Below are 18,449 nucleotides of genomic sequence, written 5' to 3' on the forward strand. Positions count from 1 at the left end.
CTTTTAAAGAGTATGAAAAGGTATTTCAGAGTGTTTGTAATTTTCTGTCACCTGATAAGTAGCCATGTAAGCATTTTGACATACATCTGTTCTTCTTTGGATTAGATTTAAATGTTAAATTAAAAATAGGTTTTCATAACCTTAAGTTCTATCCTTTTAAGCTATTAATACAATTATCATAATTTTCAGTTTCTTTTACTGCTGTCCTTCAGGTAGTGCTGCAAAGAGCATCAATGGAAGGAACAAATCACTCTATGGTGTCAGAATTTCTGTTCGTGGGACTCACCAACTCCTGGAACTTGCAAGTATTTCTGTTTGTGTTTGCTTCAGTGTTTTATATGGCAAGCATGATGGGAAACTCCCTCATCATTTTCACAGTGGCTTCTGATCCTCACTTACATTCTCCCATGTACTTTCTGTTGGCCAATCTCTCCTTCATTGATTTAGGTGTTTCATGTGTCACTTGTCCCAAGATGATTTATGACCTCTTCAGAAAGCGCAAAGTCATCTCCTTTAGAGGTTGCATGACTCAAATCTTCTTCATCCATGTGATTGGTGGTGTAGAGGTGGTGCTGCTTATAGGCATGGCTTATGACAGATATGTAGCCATATGTAAGCCTCTCCATTATTTGACCATTATGAATGCCAAAATGTGTATTTTCATCTTAGTGTCTGCCTGGGTGGTCGGCCTTATGCATTCCCTGGTTCAATTTGTATATGTAGTAAATTTGCCTTTCTGTGGACCAAATATTTTGGACAGTTTTTATTGTGACCTTCCTCGGTTTATCAGACTTGCTTGTATAGACACCAACCAATTAGAATTAATGGTATCAGCTAACAGTGGATTCATCTCTGTAGGCTCCTTCTTCATACTGGCCATGTCTTATATTGTCATAATAGTCACTGTTCAGAAACATTCCTCAAGTGGTTCCTCCAAAGCCCTGTCTACTCTCTCTGCTCACATCTCTGTTGTGGTCCTAACCTTCAGTCCCTTGATATTTATTTACTCATGGCCTTCTTCCTCCACACACCTGGATAAGTATCTGGCCATATTTGATGCAGTTGGTACTCCTTTTCTGAACCCTGTGATCTACACGCTGAGGAATCAAGAAATGAAGACATCGATGAAGAGAATATGCAGGCAGTTACTGAAATATGGGAAGATCTCCTAAATGATTGAAGTGTGGACATTCAACATTGAATAATTTTTTTTGACAAAATTCAGTGAAAAATTACTTTCTTTAGTCATATATATATATTTTTACCTATACTGATATTTGGGTGAATTTTGTCTTCTGCTAGGAGAGATTTGCAGTGTTTTCTAGCAACAGAGAAGCAATTATATATTTATAAAACAAAGATTATAATAAGACAGAGCTCAATTCCCAAAGAAGAAACTTTATGTGAAGCAAACTTTTAGTTGTACAGAAGATAGAAGATCGCTTTAAGGCTTACAAAGGAAATGTAAACACACACACACACACACACACACACACACACACACACACACATGCTGCCTCTTCCCTTCTGAACATAAATTTTCTTGCATGCAGGGCTTTCAGCTAGTGCTCCATGCGTAATTTGCAAATTGACATTGAGCTGAGCTAATTTTTCATCTTCTGTACCTTGCATGCCCTGTAGCCTCTCATTTGTCTGTCTGTTTAGAATCTGCAAGCATACACACTCAATTCTCAGGAATATAAGCTGTCCAGTTAGCATTTATTCAAGTTCCTTCATATTTCTTTTCTATTTCACATGCTCTTGTTTTCTTAGTATATATCTAAGTCAAAGTTCAGCAAAATGTTTATGTGATATTTTCTAGATGAAAATGAAGCTATAATGTTTTTAAGTCAGTTGTTACATTGTAGGCACCTATACATCCCATAGACACTATATAGCATGCTAACTCATTAAGAGACTCTGGAACAGAAGCCGTGTTGTTCTGCTTCCTTTTCAATATACCCTTTTAATTCCTCCATGTTTCAAGCTAGTTGCCACTGTGTCATTATGATTATAGCCACCAGGCTAGCCATCAACTACACCATTGAAATTGGAGGCATTGAGAGACATAGTATTAATTATCCTTGGCCTCTGTCTCATACCCATTTTCCCTTGTGGGGGTCTAGCACCTTTAACTTTGCATCTAAATTGAGGTTATAATCTTCATGGGCAGCTTTGAGTATTGACTATTAGATAAATCTAGCTCCTGTAAGTAATTCTTTATTGTAAATCATCCATACTTTTTCTTATTCACGGTTTAAGTATGAGTGGGCTTGATCCTACATATATGGTAGCTTAATCATTTGTGGGTTTATAGAATGCTTTGTCTAAGCCATCTTGTACTTACACAAGGTATTGCTTGACCAGGGAACATATTTTATACCAAATGAAGCATAACACAAAATTCATTAGTCTACAATGTGTCCTGTGACAAGCTACTGAGTTTTCAGGGTTAGTGACATAATTTGCTAAAGGGGAGTTACAATGTTAATTGTAGCACCACACCCCATGATGATGCGTTCTCCAACAAACATAAGGCCCAGGATAAACTGCAGAAATATCTGCGGTACTCTCCTATTTACATCTACTATTGTCTTACCCCGTTCTGAAACTACAGATTTAATTTAGGCTCCTAGAAACCCCTAGAGTTCTGTAGCTGTAGGAATTTCCCTGCTGATTCTGAGGTTCTTTACAATTTTCTTGTGTTTGTATAAATTTTCTCAAAGATTACAGAATTCTTTCACTTGATTATTTCATTTTTCTCACTAGAGCAGGGTGAAAAAAAGAATAAAAAATTAAAAAGATTTAATAATATTTTAAATATATAAATAAAAAATAGAATCATTTAGAGAGCTCAATAAGTATAAATAAATAAAAAAATCATAATACATTGTTTATATTTTAGAATATGTTTTTGAGACTAAAGATGTTACTGAAGGATCATTGTTCTCCTGGGGTGTGGTGCTACAATTAACATTGCAACTCCCCTTTAGCAAATGGTTTATAGAAGCTTTTGAAAGCAAGTGTGTAGGACACAGAGAGCAAGGGTTTTAGAGGAGTCTATGAGAGGAGACTGATGTTCTTGCCCTTCTTTGTTGCTGTGTGCACAATCAATTGGGAAGCTTTTCTGACTTTAAAGGCAGTGTTATGAATTAATGTACTCTTTTTGAAACTAAAATACATGTTTGGACAATTGTATTATGAGTTATTGTTCTCTTATTTCTATAATCCTAGTTTGAACTATTTTGATTATTTCTTTATACATGATCTTAGGATTAATTTTTTAGTAGTTATGCAGTTTTGTTTTGTTAAACAGATATTCATTGAATGTTTAAATCTTGACAGAAACTTGTGGATGTGTAGTTATATAAGGCAGTGCTCTTTCCCTGGAAAATTTTCTATCCTTTAGAGCAATAGAGTGAGAAACAGAGTTCCAATGTCCCTGGTTTAGTGTGGTGGAGAAGTATATACAAAAAGTCAAGAGACCACAGACTGGAAGACAGTAGAACACATCTGTGTATCACCTTACCTGAGGCACTTTCAAAAATACAGACAAAAGCCTTTAATGTTTTTCAAGAAAATAAAATGTTCAGCTATGTGAGAGTTGTAATTTCCAGAGACAGCAGATATGAGCTGGCTTAAACAATCCTGAAAACTAAATGACAAATTCTCAAGTAGACCACAGAATTTATCAACCACAGGAAACCGTAAAGGAAAACAGAATAAGAGTAGGAAGGAATATGGCATTGAAGATGAGACTTTTGTGCAGTTTCCTCCTCCTTTCATTTTCAAGTGGTCAGAATTCTACTTCTAATTCATATCCATCTCAAATTCTTTTATAAACAGCGATTTCATTTTAATATATGATATGGGTAATTTCATGACAAAATAATATCTAAACCTATCTGGATTTGTATTTATTTTTTGATTTTCTCCTACCATTTATAGGTAATGTTTGTACTCATTTTATTTCTGAACAACTACTAGAATAAATATTGGTAAAGAAGTTTGAAACATAGTAATTTTTAATGTGTGATATAGATAAGAAAGAAAATTGGAAATATGAAAAGGATCATTAAAGGTATTTTGGTCATGTTTGTGCACAGCTTAGTAGACGGAGGCAGGAGGATTGCCAGGAGGCCAACCTGGAATACACAAAAGGACATTGTATCAAAAGAACAACTAAACATTTAGTTTATTGAGTTCAGTAAATTTGAAGCTACAAAGTCATTTTCTTTTATGTATGTATGTATGTATGTATGTATGTATGTATGTATGTATTTGAAAAGGAGACAATCATTTAAATTTTCTAAATAACAAAAATAGAGATGTTCCAACCAATCTGAGAAGTTTCAAATATGAAATGTTTCAGCTGAGTGTGTGAGTAAGCTTGCAATGTTTCTAGATTGAAAATGAAATACACATGGATGATGGTTTACATGAACACTGCTCAATAGAGACATTGAACTTGATGACTCTGTATTAGGAACCTCAATACCAAACACCTTGTCCATCGAAAAGGACCGAATGTCTTGGAATACACTTTCTTTGATTCATTAGTTTTGTATAGGCCAAGGAAAAGCATTAATTACTACACTTGGCAAAGATATATGGTGGTTTCATTAGTTATGAGTGTAAAGAATGCATGTGGTCAAACCAGACTCTCTGAACGTGGCTGACAAGGAGGGCTGACTAAGAAGCCAAGAACAATGGCACTGGGATTTGATTCTACTGCATGTACTGGCTTTGGGAGAACCTAGTCTGTTTGGATGCTCACCTTCCTAGAACTGGATGAGGGGGGGGACCTTGGACTTCCCACAGGGTAGGGAACCCTGACTGCTCTTTGGACTGGAGAGGGAGGGGGAGGGGGAGTGAAAGGAGGGGGAGGGAAATGGGACGAGGGGAAGAGGTGAAAAAATTTAATAATAATAATAATAAACCTGAAAAAAGAAACAAAACACAAAAAGAATGTACTTTTGAAACAGCACTTTCAAGTGGGCTAATGTGTAAGTGAAGACAATTTCAAACACTATCTCTTAGGAGTTTTCTCTGTGGATAAGTATGGATTCCAAGTAAGGGAACATCTTGTCCTTGTGTATGATCTAGAAACTTTTTTAATGTTTGTATTTCATATATGTATTTATTTATTGAAAAGATTCCTTTCTCATATGATACATCACAACTACATACCTATCCTTACCTCCCCTCTCTGCTTCTCTTCATAAAAGGGCATGTCTCCCAGAGATGACAGCCGAAACAGGACAAATCAAGATACAATAAAACAAGGCAAAAACCCTCATATCAAACCTTGACAAGGCAACCAAATAGAAGCAAAATAGTTTAAAGAACAGGAAAAAGAGTCAGAGACATACCAACTTACAGTTAAGAGTTCACAAAACACCAAGTAATGCAGAGAGTACGCAGACATTTCTGACGTATAGAAAGATCTCCTATGTCCTTGCATCATGAACTTGGGAGTGCATTTTGACCCATCTCTGTGAAAAAAATTTCTTTCTACACTCTGTTTATATGCATCAATGGAATGAAATGAAAGACCCTGATATATCTATCCACATACCTATTGACACCTGGTTTTGACAAAGAAGTCAAAATTATACAAAGGAAAAAAGAAAACATCTTCAACAAATGGTGCTGGCATAACAGGATGTTGGTGTGTAGAAGAATACAATTAGATTTTTGTCCATCACCATACACAAAACTCAAGTCCAAGTGGATCAAAGACCTCAACACAAATCTAGTCACACTGAATCTGCTAAAGAGAAAGTGGGAACTAGCCTTGAATGCATTGGTACAGGAGACTACTTCCTGAATAGAATACCAGTAGCACAGATACTGCAGTTCACAATTAGTTAATTGGGACCTCCTGAAACTGAAAAGCTTCTGTAAGGCTAAGAACACTCTCAATAAGACAAAAGAGTGGCTTTCAGAATGGGGAAAGATCTTTATCACCCCCACATCTAACAGAGGGCTGATCTCCAAAATATATAAAGAGTTAAAAATACCAGACATCAAATACCAAATAATCCAATTAAACAGTGGTGTAAAGATTTAAACAGAATTCTCAAATGGCCAAACAACACTTAAAGAATTGTTCAACATCATTAGTCATCAAAAGACTCTGAGATCCCATTTAACACCCGTAAGAAAGACTAAAATAAGCAAAATATTCATCAGTATGGTTATGGGCCAAGGCCAGTTCAGACACCCTCTCCTCTGTCCAGAGAACAATCTGGGGATCTCTCCTTGGACCTGGGATCCCATTTATAATCAAGTCTCTAGTAAGCCCTAAACTGACTCTCTTAGTTGAGATATATTCTTCCCTGATCCCATATCTATCCTTCCTCCTTCCCCCTCCCAGCCCCCCCCCCCCGAGCATTCCCCATTCCTCTCCTGCTCCCTTCTCTCTAACCCTCTCCCCTTCCAACAACCCTCCTACCCCCCCCCCCCCACATGCACCCGAGGTTACCTGGGACTCTTGTCTATTTCCAATCTCCAGGAGGAAAACTACCTGAATTTTCTTCAGGTTCACTCTCCTATCCAGCTTCTCTAGGAACACGAATAATAGGCTCAAAGACCTTTAATTATGGCTAGAATCCATTTATGAGTGAATACATACCAAATTCCTCTTTTTGGGTCTGGCTTATCTGGCGATGGCTGGAGATGGAGACGGAGACCCACATTGGAACACTGGACTTAACTCCCTAGGTCCAAACGAGAAGCAGAAGGAAAGAGAACGTGAGCAAGGAAGGCAAGATCAGAGGGAACCTTCATCCAACGATGGATGGCGATACAGACGGAGACCCACATTGGAGCACCGGACGGAGCCCCCCAAGGTCCAAATGAGGAGCAGAAGGAGGAAGAAAATGAAAAAGGAAATCAGGACCGCGAGGGGTGCGATCACCCACTGATACAAGGGGACTGATCTAATGAGAGTTCACCAAGGCCAGTGACTGGGACTGAGCGAGCACGTGATCCAGCCAAATTCTCTGAATGAGGCTGGCCTGGAGTCTTTCTGAAAAGCCATTGACAATGACACTGCGACTTGTTTCCTCTGCATATACTGGATTTCTGGGATCCAGTCTGTTTGGATGCTCACCTTCCTGGACCTGGAGGGAGTGGGAAGGAGCTTGAATTACCCACAGGGTGGGAGACCCTGACTGCTCTTGGGGATGGAGAGGGAGGAGGGGAGGGAGTGGGGGGAGTGGGAGGGGGTTGGGAGGAGGGGCGGAAATGGAGACTTTTGTATTTTAACAAACTTTGAGAAAAAAAAAAAGAAAGACTAAAATAAAAAACACCGATGAAAGTTTATGTTGGAGAGGATATCGAGTCAGGGGAATACTTCTCCACTGCTGGTGTGAGTGCAAGCCCGTATTACCATTTTGGAAATCATTATGGTGGTTTCTCAGAAAAATATGAATCAATCTACCTCAAGATCCAGTTATATCAATCTTCAGTATTTACCCAAAAGATGCTCAATCATACTACAAGGGCATTTGCTCAACTATGTTCATAGCAACATTATTCATAATAGCCAGAATGTAGAAACAACCTATATTTCCCTGAACTGAAGAATGGATAAGAAAATTGTTGTACTTTTATACAATGGAGTATTTTAATCAGCTGTAAAAAACCAATGACATCTTGAAATTTTCAGGCAAATGAATGGAACTACAAAAAATAATTCTGAGTGAGGTAACCCAGACCCAGAAAGACAAACATGGTGTGTACTTACTCATAAGTGGATATTAGGAGTAAAGTAGAGGATAACAAACCTACAATGCACAGCCCCTGAGAGAATAGAGAAAAAAAGGCCCAAAGAGGGGTGCATGGATTTCCCTGGGATGGGGAAATAGAAGAAATCTTCTACACAAACTGGGGGCAGGGATGGGGGAGGTGAAGGAATGAGAATTTGAGGGAGCAGGATGGCCTGGCTGGGTGTAAGAGGCAGTTTGGGGTGGGACAGAGGTCTAATGAGAAACCTGGTGCCAGGGAATCTCCCAGGAATCCACAAGGATGATTCCAGCTAAGACTCCTAGCAGTAGTGGAAAAGGTGCCTGAACTGGACATCTGTTGTAATCAGACTGATGACTACCCTAATTGTTATCAGAGAGTCTTCATTCAGTAACTGATGGAAGCAGATACAAAGATCCACAGCCAAGCAATGGTACAAGCTCTGGGAGTCCTTCTGAAGAAAGAGATGACAGATTGTATGAGTCAGAGGGGTCAAGGTCATGATGAGGGAATCCACAGAAACAGCTGACCTGGACAGGTGGAAGCAGTAGACTCTGGACCAAAGTTAATGAGCTTTCATGGGACCAACCTAGGCCCTCTGCATGTGTGTGACAATTATGCAGCTTGATCAGTTTGGAAGACTCCTAGCAGGACATGATTTTTTAAGCCCAGTTTTTCTCTTCCCTTCAACTTTATCCAGACCACAGCAAGCACTCACAGGCAAATACTAACATCCTTAGTTTAGTCAAACAGGCACACATAAAATTAACCCATAGGTAGCCATTGTGTGACCTACCTAACATGTCACTTTTCAATATGATGTAATTTCGATGGAGCATTGCTTTTGGATCTAAGGTTTATTTAACTTTCTGAGTTTCATCCTGAATATTACCTTTTTAATTGTACCTCAATGAGTCCTTTATTCCTTGTGAATTATTGGATTGTGAACTCTCCTAGCTAACATTTCGAAGATTATTCAGCTTTTTAGAAATTTTGTCATATTCCTTTACACTGTGAAGAGAGTCAGATTCTTTTTGCCCTCATTCTTTCTCATGCTTTTAATGTCATGTTTAAAAGTGATGAATAGAAAATATAGAAAAATGTGAAAAAAGTATGATGCTATCAGTATTGAAGATAATTATAAAGAAAGACACACTGTTTAGCAAGAGTTTAGGAGTCTTTTTATTAGAGTTGTGAAGAGGAACATTTGTTAACAAATTATTACCCAAATTCAGTAGACCATACTGCCTGGAAATCCCAGTGTGTCTCTCTGGTTTCCTTACTTTCTATAACTCAGTAGCTGTCTGAGTACTCTCATATGAGTAAAGGAGTTCTCTCAGACACACACACACACACAGAGAGAGAGAGAGAGAGAGAGAGAAAGAGAATTTCATGGGAATGAGAAATATAACAGCGTCTCATGATATCTGAGAGAACTGGTGTGATTGAAGCTTCAATTTTGAAGAAAGGTAAGATGTAAGGCTAGAGAGGTAGGCAGGAAAGAGATAAAAATAAAAGGTGTAATAGAGATTTAGATAGAGGGTGAAAGGAAAAAAGAAATATAAAAATTATATTCTAAATGCAATAACAAGTTCTTCATAGCATGTATAATAGGGAAATGGAAACAGAAGGACAGAATTTTGAAGGGGATTGCAATCTTTATAAAAAAATTACATTTCAGGGAACGAGGAGCGGGCTCAGTGGGTAAAGGACTTTATCACTTGGGTACCTGAGCTCTGTCCTCAGGATGGTAGAAGGAGGGTGCTGACTCCAGCAAATTGTCTTTGGACTTCTCCATGCATGCTGGCTTCTGGTTTAGCAGCCAGAGTTGTGGGCTGTAATATGCAGCCCAGGGAAGAGGGTGCTTTGGGGGGAATTGGGTGGGATTTAAGCTTCCCGATTTCTTTTAAGGAGTTTATTCATTTCCTCCCACTGCTTGCTGTGTCTTCCTGAGTTTCTTTAAGAGACTTATTAATTTCCTCTTTAAGGATCTCTATTATCTTCATATAGTTGGCTTTAAGGTCTTTTTCTTATCCTTCAGCTGTGTTGGAATATTCAGGGTATGTACCGGTAGCATTGCTAGGCCATAAGTGAAGGTATATTTATCCTGGCTGTTATTGGTGTTGTTTTTACACTAGGCTCTGAGTATTAGACTGGGAGGATTATAGTTCTGGATGTTGATACCCGGTTTTGTCTCTGATTGGTGTTTTGTTCTTTGTTTTCTATTTCTTCTCTGGATTTCAGGAAAGTATGGTGTCTGTGTGTTGCCTGGTGGGAAATTTTCTGTGGACCTGATTGGTGTGGTCACAGGGGCTCTGGGTGTTTCTGAGTACTGGGAGCAGACACTTAAGAATGGGGACAGGCCGTGCTACTGAGTGGTTCACTGGAGGGAAAAAAATCCAGAGTACTCTACCGTAAATGCTTATTTAGTATCCTTGGAATGGGAATATAGAGTCAAGAGAGGACACCACAGAAGGTCTGCTAAAGTGTTTGCCAGAGTTGGGGGCTGGAATAAAGGAGCAGGGGAAGAAAGGTTAGGAAGGGAAGGTCTGTGGAATTCACTGGAAATGTGTGGTAGTAGGTGAAGAAGGCTGAGGCAGGTGTTCTGTTGTAGTACTAGGGAGGAGGCTGGGGGATTGGGTTTGGAGGAGATGAGGCTGGGGGATTGGGTTTGGAGGAAATGAGGTGCTGTGGTCTGAGGCTCTGAATCAACCCAAGCAGACACAAGAGTTGAGGGGAAGAGTTAATGCAGGGCAGCACAAAAGAAAGGGTTGGAGAGGAAGGGGCCTGATCAACCAGGACCACAAAACAGACTCTGGAGCTGAACTGTATTCCTGAATGCCAGTTGAAGCAAATATTTAAGCATAAAAATCATGAACATTTGTTGCCAAGTTAGTTACAAGTCTCAGCAGTCAGGATTTAGAGATTAGGAGCTTCCTTGAATGTTCCATCATTGTCAATCGACACACAGCAGAAGCCTTTCAGGTTAACCAATAAGATTCATTTGTTCTTTCTGTTGTTAGGCGCAGCCATGTTTCCAGAGAAGTAAAGGTGCTTAACAGCTATTTTTTGTGTAAGGAGGAGGTTCGTCAACTATTTGAAGGTTCCAAGCTCCTCGAGGGCTTGGAAAACTGAGCTTTATTTCACCCCAGTGGTAAAACAGAGTCTTAGGACAAGATGATTTTGCTTGTTTGCAAAAGAGGTAGTGATGAATGTCTTCAGTTAGCTTTCCTGTTTCACTAGGCCACCCAACTAGTGTGCTCCCATGAAATGCTTGCTGGCGTTGGAGACTTGTATACTGGCATGTGTTGGGGCAAGGAATTTTGGAGGAGATGATCTTTGTTACCCCTTATGAATGAGGTCAGAGAGAAAATGAGACCAAATCTTGTGTTCTGCTATGGAGTTGGGATGAAACTGGGGGATTAGATCTAGAGGAGCAGAAGGAGAGGTGAGGATCTGAAACCACCCTACCTGCTTCTCTGACAGGAATACTTTCATGTTTTTTTTAAAAGTTATTTTATATGTATGAGTATTGTCTGCATGTGTGCATGCAGACTTTGTGCATGTTTAGTGCCTCCAGAAGCCAGAAGATGGTGTCATATCCCATAGATATGACATATCCACGGATATCCCACATTACAGGCAGCTGTTAGCTGCCATGTGGTCTTGGGAACTGAAGCCAGATCCATTTCAAGAGCCCCAAGTATTCTTATGCATTGAGTCATCTCTCCAGTTCCTACAGCTGATATTTCAATGGAGTTGGTTTTTAGTTCTTTACATATTCCAAATATTAATCTGCTGTCAGATATACAGCAGGAAAACACATTTTCCATTTATGGGGGCTGCCTCTTCACTTGGCTGCTTTCTTCACTGCACAGAATCTTTTTAGTTTGATGAAATCTTATTTGTCAGTTGTTGGCCATTGTGCCTGTGCTATTGGTGTCCTATTGAGAAAGTTCTTCCCTGTGTCTGTTATTTTATGTGTACTTCCTGTTTTTTCTACTGTAATTACAGGGCATCAGGTCTTACATTGATGTCCTTTTTCCACCTGGAGTTGAGTTTTGTTCAGGGTGAGAAATGTCTTTAGTTTGATTTTCTACATGGTGAGATTTAGGTTTTCTACCGACATTTGTTGAAGATGCTGTCTTTTTTCCAATGTATATATTTGGTGTCTTTATGACATGTTAGGTTTTGTGGTTATGCAGAATTATGTTTGGGTCCTCTATTCTATGCCATTGATCTATGTGTCTGTTTTATGCTAGTACCATAGTTATTTTTATTACTGTGAATCTATGTGTGATTTGAAGTCAGTATGGTGACATTCTCTGTAGTATTCTTTTTGTTCATGATTACTTTGGCTGTCCATGTTTTTTTTTAATCTTCACATAAATTTTGAAATTGGTTTTTTATGTCTGTGAAGAATGATTCTACTATTTACTGAGGATATTTCATAAAGTCTCTAGATTTATGTTGGTAGGATATCAATTTTCTCATTGATTCTTCTGATCAATGAATACTGGAGCTCTTCCTATCTTCTTATCTAGTCCTCAATTTCTTTCTTCAGTGTTCTAAAGTTTTTATTGTAAAAGGTCTTAATTTTCTTGGTTAGAGTTTTTTTCGCCAGATTTCTTCTTTTCCTTTTTTTCCCACCTTTTTGCTACCATATCATTTCCTGGATTTCTTGTTTGTATGTTTGTCATTGGCTTCAGGTTTTTGCATGTTTATTTTGTATACTGACACTTTGTTGAAACTATTTATCAGCTTTAAGAGATTTTTTTGTGGTCTTTAAGGTCTGTTATGTAGTGAATCATGTTATTGGCAAAAAGGGCTACCTGGATACATTGACTCCTTTTGCTGTTTGTCCTCCTTCCCTTCCTCCCTCTCTCCCTGCCTTTCTTCCCTCTTCCCTTCTGTCCCTCCCTCCTTCCTTCCTTCGTTCCTTCCTTCCTTCCTTCGTTCCTTCCTTCCTTCTTGATCTTCCTTTCTTTTTTGACCTTACTTCTTTTCTCTCCCCCTTTCTCCTTCTTTTCTTTTGTATTATTGAGCTAGTTAAGACTTTAGGAACTGTATTGTATATGACTGAAGACAATGGTTACTCTTGGCTTATTCCTGCTCTTAGCCTCCTGTTTTACTAATTGGTAGTTAATTATTTCTTTCATTTTTAAGTTTCATATCTTCTGTGGACTTCTACACATCTAAATTTATATACAAATTCACAAATATATAATACATAAAAGTAAAAGCTTCATACGTTTTTCTTAAGATATACTAAATGATTGTGTATTGTCAGGATTTGAACTAATTTTCTACTTTTAGGGATTAATTATAATGACTGGTCATCAATGTTTCCAACAAAATAGTTCAATAATATAAACATTTCCATTTTGTTTTCTTTTTTCTCTTTAGTGTTGTTTCATGAGGTATAAAATCCTTTAGATGCACTGGACAAATCAAACAGTCCCCTAGGGAGAGAGTCTAAACTATGAACACATTCAAAAACTATCTAGTGTTTTTAGAATCTTTGGCTCAATGATCTCTTGAGGTTAGAGTAATTGGCTTCATATATTTTATGTTAGGTTATTATTTGGTACTTTAGGCTAGAGAAATCAGGGAAGTCAGTCTGTGAAGATGCTGTACATTTTATACAGGTAAAATACACAAAGATGTTTAAACAATGAGAAGTGTGTCTTTATTTGTAGATAAAATTTTAGTTTTGAAATTGCTATGAGGATGGATCATATTTGTGTTTGTTTAAAGCAAAGTAGATAGCAAATTGGAAAAGAAATTGAGTAGCATGGGAAAATAACTATCATAAATTCTTTGATTTATAGAAAAATGTTAATTGTATTTGACTTTGAGGTAAAGTAACATTGAACATGAAGAAATGTAAAAGACACTAGAAAACATCAAAAAGCTTTGTAGTACTTTTAATTTACTTGAGGTGCAATTTTCTAATACATACTCATTTCACCATGTGTTGTTGAGAATTTGAAAACAGAATAAAACTTCCAGATCATGAATTAGATTTATTTTTCACATTTTCTCCTCTTTTAAATGTTTTTTTTTAATTTGTGCTTATGTTTATTTATTTTTTTGTTTCTATGTATGTATGTGCACTTCTTGTAAACAGTACTCGAGGAAGCCAAAAGGATGCGTTGGGTTCTCTGGAACTGGAATTACAGACAGATATGAGCTGTCATGTGGGTACTTATAAAATGAACCCATTTCCTCTGCAAGATCAGTGAGTACTCTCAACCCCTGAGCCATCCCTCCAACTCCATCTCTCATGGCTCATAACAAGTTTTTATATTAATTTTATTTCTGAACTGTAAGTAAGACAGTTAAAAAGTTTTAATAAGTGAAAATTTTAATTTTTCTTGGGTGAAAGTGAGGATGAGAGTCAGAGTAATTAAAATGCAAAAAGTACTGAGTTGATTGAATTTTAAAATTAGAAAGCTAAGGGTGTTTAATTTATTCTTCTAAGTAGCTATTTGAAAAAGATAGACAGTTACTTTCATTTTCCTTGGAAGAAAGGGAGGAGAGATTGTACCTTTCTGGGGAAGGTTTGTGGTGGGGAGCCCACAGAGTTGACCTGAGTTTCAGGGAGCTTATGGACATTGGACCAACAATAGGGAGATTGCATGAGACCTACGAAGGCACTCTGCATGTGTGTGACAATTGTGTAGCTTGGTCTCTTAGTAAGGCTTCTAAGAGTGATAGCAGGACCTCTCCCTGGCACTTAGTTGGCTGTTGGTAACATGTCCTCATGCTGGACTAGCAGGCCTTGCCTCATCATAAGAGAAGGAGCTTGATCCTGCCTCAGCTTGTTGTGTCTTGCTTTGTGCAAGCCCATAGGAGGCCTGTCCCTTTACTGAATGGAGATGGAGAAGGAGTAAATGGGAAGGGGATGTGGATGGGAAAAGAGAGGGGATGGAAGGAGAGCATGGAGGGGGAACTGGTTGGTACATAAAATAAATGAAAAAAGAAATGATATTTAAATGAAAAAAAATGACCTCTATGGGCATAATAGGTTGTCTTTCCCTTTCTGGTTTATATAGACACAACTAACAAATAAATATTGTATATCTTTGATATATATACAGCATTCATTTACATATACAATTAATTTTAATAACTATATATAACTTTAAAAAGTATACGTATATTACATTACATTATATGTATCTTAAAATAATGAACATATTTACCCGAATACTTATCTGTTGTGAGAACATTGATGATTGACTCTCAGCAATTTTCAAGAGTGCCACACACAATTATCATTGTCTGTAAATGCCATGCTACATTGGATCTCCAGGAAGTAACTATTATGCCAATGGAGCTTTTGGATTTTTACCATCATTATCATCATGCTTCACACCCATTTCCGGCGCTATTTTTGCCTGGTTCATCATCAAATTCTTTGCTTCTCTGAGTATGACTTTCTTCAGATTTTATATGTACAAAAGATATTTCAGTATTTATCTTCTTGTGTCTATAGTTGCACTCAACAAAATGACATCCAGGTTCATAAATGTTATTATGAGACACAGAATTCTCTGATTTTTAAAGGCTGTAGAATAGTTCAAATATCTACACTATGTATATGTGTGTGTGCATGTGTATGTCTGTATTTATGTTTATTGTCCACTCATCTGTAAAGGAGTACTTGGGATGTTTCTATATTGGTTATTATAAATAATCTTTCAATGATCATGGTCCAAACAGTGTCATTTCCTCTGGGTGATTTATTCTAAAATTCATAATTGTTAATAACTCCCTCTCTCAGTTGTCTGTCTCTGTCTCCCTCTCTTTCCCAGTCCATTTCTCCTATTTTCTATTGTATTTTCTCTGTCTCCATCTCCATCTAATCATTTTTCTGTTTGTTCCTCTCCTCCTTCCCCTCCCTCCTGCCCTCTCTCCCTCCCTCCCTCCCTCCCTCCCTCCCTCCCTCCCTCCCTCCCTCCCTCCCTCCCTCCTTCTCTTCCTCCTTCCTTTCCCCCTCCCTCCCTACATCCCTCCCTTCCTTCTTTCTTTCTTCCCTTTCTTTCTTTAATGGGAATGAAATCTAGGGCCCCACAATTGGAAGGCATATGCTTTAAATATGCCATTTAAATATGAAGGCCTTATTTTAAAATTTTATAGAAAAGTATATATGCTTTATTTTCTTTTTTCAGAGCTGAAGACTGCACCCAGAGCCTTATACTTGCTAGGCAAGGACTCTACCATTGAGTTAAATCCCCAATTCCACTGTACACTTTCTTAAATGAATACATACACAATTTATGTTCCCAGTAACTCTGTACAAGATTCCTTTTTTAACTCCTAACCAAAACTTGCTATTTTAGAACCTTTGATGAAAGCTCTTTTAACAAGTATGGAAGAGTATTTAAGAGTGTTTGTAATATGATGTCACCTGATAAGTAGCCATGTAAGCATTTGCTCATATAGACATTCATCTTTGGATTGAATTTAAATGCTAAATTAAAAATAGGTTTTCATAACCTTGAGTTCTATCCTGTTAAACTATTAATACAAGTATCATAATTTTCAGTTTCTTTTACTGCTGTCCTTCAGGTAGTGCTGCAAAGAGCATCAATGGAAGGAACAAATCACTCTATGGTGTCAGAATTTCTGTTCGTGGGACTCACCAACTCCTGGAAGTTGCAAGCCCTTCTGTTTGTGTTTGCTTCAGTGTTTTATATGGCAAGCATGATGGGAAACTCCCTCATCATTTTCACAGTGGCTTCTGATTCTCACTTACACTCTCCCATGTACTTTCTGTTGGCCAATCTCTCCTTCATTGATTTAGGTGTTTCATGTGTCACTTGTCCCAAGATGATTTATGACCTGTTCAGAAAGCGCAAAGTCATCTCCTTTAGAGGTTGTATCACTCAAATCTTCTTCATCCATATGATTGGTGGTGTAGAGGTGGTGCTGCTTATAGGCATGGCTTATGACAGATATGTAGCCATATGTAAGCCTCTCCATTATTTGACCATTATGAATGCCAAAATGTGTATTTTCATCTTAGTGTCTGCCTGGGTGGTTGGCCTTATGCATTCCCTGGTTCAATTTGTTTATATTTTGAATTTGCCTTTCTGTGGACCAAATATTTTGGACAGTTTTTACTGTGACTTTCCTCGGTTCATCAGACTTGCTTGTATAGACACCAACCAATTAGAATTAATGGTATCAGCTAACAGTGGATTCATCTCTGTAGGCTCCGTCTTCATATTGACCATATCTTATATTGTCATAATAGTCACTGTTCAGAAGCATTCCTCAAGTGGTTTCTCTAAGGCTCTAACTACACTTTCTGCTCACATCTCTGTTGTGGTTCTGTTCTTTGGTCCCTTGATATTTATTTACTCATGGCCTTCTTCCTCCACACACCTGGATAAGTATCTGGCCATATTTGATGCAGTTGGTACTCCTTTCCTGAACCCTGTGATCTACACGCTGAGGAATCAGGAAATGAAGACATCGATGAAGAGAATATGCAGGCAGTTACTGAAATACGGGAAGATCTCCTAAATGATTGCAGTGTGATTTTTTTCTCATTGAACATAGTTCATTGTTGACCAAATTCAGTGAAAAATTATTTTCTAGGATAGATTTGTTTACCTGTACTGATATTTGGGTGATTTTTTTCTTCTGTTAGGAGAGATTTGCAATGTATTCCATCAATAGAGAAGCAATTATATATTTATGCAACAAAGAATATAATAATTCAGAGCTCAGTTCCCAAAGAAGAATTTTTATGTGAAACACACTTTTAGTTGTACTGAAGATAGAAGGTGCTTTAAGACTTACAATGTAAATGTCAATTTCTCTCTTTCTCTCTCTCTCTTTCTTTCTCTCCCTGGACATCAATTTTTTCTCATGCAGGACTTTCTGGCATCACTCCACGTGGAATTTGCACACTGACATTCATCGGAGTTATTTTTTTCTCTGCTATACTTTGCACACTAAGTCTAACCACTTGTTTGATTGTCTGTTTAGAATCTACAAGGATACATGATTGTCAGGAAGATAAGCTGTCCAGTTAACATTATGATATTCATTTTAAGTTTTCTTTATATTCCCTTTGTATTTCACATGTTCTTTTTTTTTCTCAGTATATTTCCAAGTCAGAGTTTAGCAAAATCTGTGTAATATCTTAGAGATGCAAATGAAACTATCATTTTTATCAGCTGGTCCAGTGTAGACACGTAGGCCCCTCATAGACACTCTACAGTCTGCTAACTCATCATAAATCTATTAAACACAAGTAGTCTTGCGGCTCTGCTTCCCTTTCTATATCTTCCATATTTTAAGGTAGCTACAAGTGTATCATTATGATTATAGTAACCAGGCTAGCCATAAACTACTGCCTTAAAATTGGAGACATTTAGAGACACAGTATTAATTATCCTTGGTCTCCACCTCATGTTTATTTTTCCTTGTGAGATTGTAGCACCTCCAACTTTGCATTCATATTGAGATTGCAACCTTCCTGGGCAGCTTTGTGGGTTAACCATTCAATAAATCTAGCTCTTGTAAGTAATCCTTTATTGTATATAATTCATTCATTTCCTACTTCACTGTTTAAATTGAGATTGAGATAGAACCTACATATTTGCTTGGTTAATCATTTGTGGGCTCATAGAATGATTCATCCAACCCACCTTGTACTTAAACAGGTATTGTTTTAC

General features: G+C 37.8%; 2 protein-coding genes across 2 annotated transcripts; both read left to right on the top strand.

Annotated features, from left to right (window-relative positions):
- The first annotated feature begins 233 nt into the window (after positions 1 to 233).
- LOC148120679 (olfactory receptor 4F3/4F16/4F29-like) lies at positions 234 to 1,172 on the top strand. Its single transcript, XM_087911438.1, has one exon. It carries the CDS (start codon positions 234 to 236, stop codon positions 1,170 to 1,172), a length of 939 nt encoding a protein of 312 aa, XP_087767564.1.
- Positions 1,173 to 16,350: 15,178 nt separating this feature from the next.
- Positions 16,351 to 17,387, top strand: LOC125416762 (olfactory receptor 4F3/4F16/4F29-like). Its single transcript, XM_048459919.3, has one exon. The coding sequence runs from the start codon at positions 16,351 to 16,353 to the stop codon at positions 17,287 to 17,289; it is 939 nt and encodes a 312-aa protein (XP_048315876.3). The 3' UTR covers positions 17,290 to 17,387.
- Positions 17,388 to 18,449: the final 1,062 nt, after the last annotated feature.

This window comes from Myodes glareolus, chromosome 10, assembly GCF_982192425.1.
Source record: "Myodes glareolus chromosome 10, mMyoGla1.1, whole genome shotgun sequence".
NCBI classification, from domain to species: domain Eukaryota; kingdom Metazoa; phylum Chordata; class Mammalia; order Rodentia; family Cricetidae; genus Myodes; species Myodes glareolus.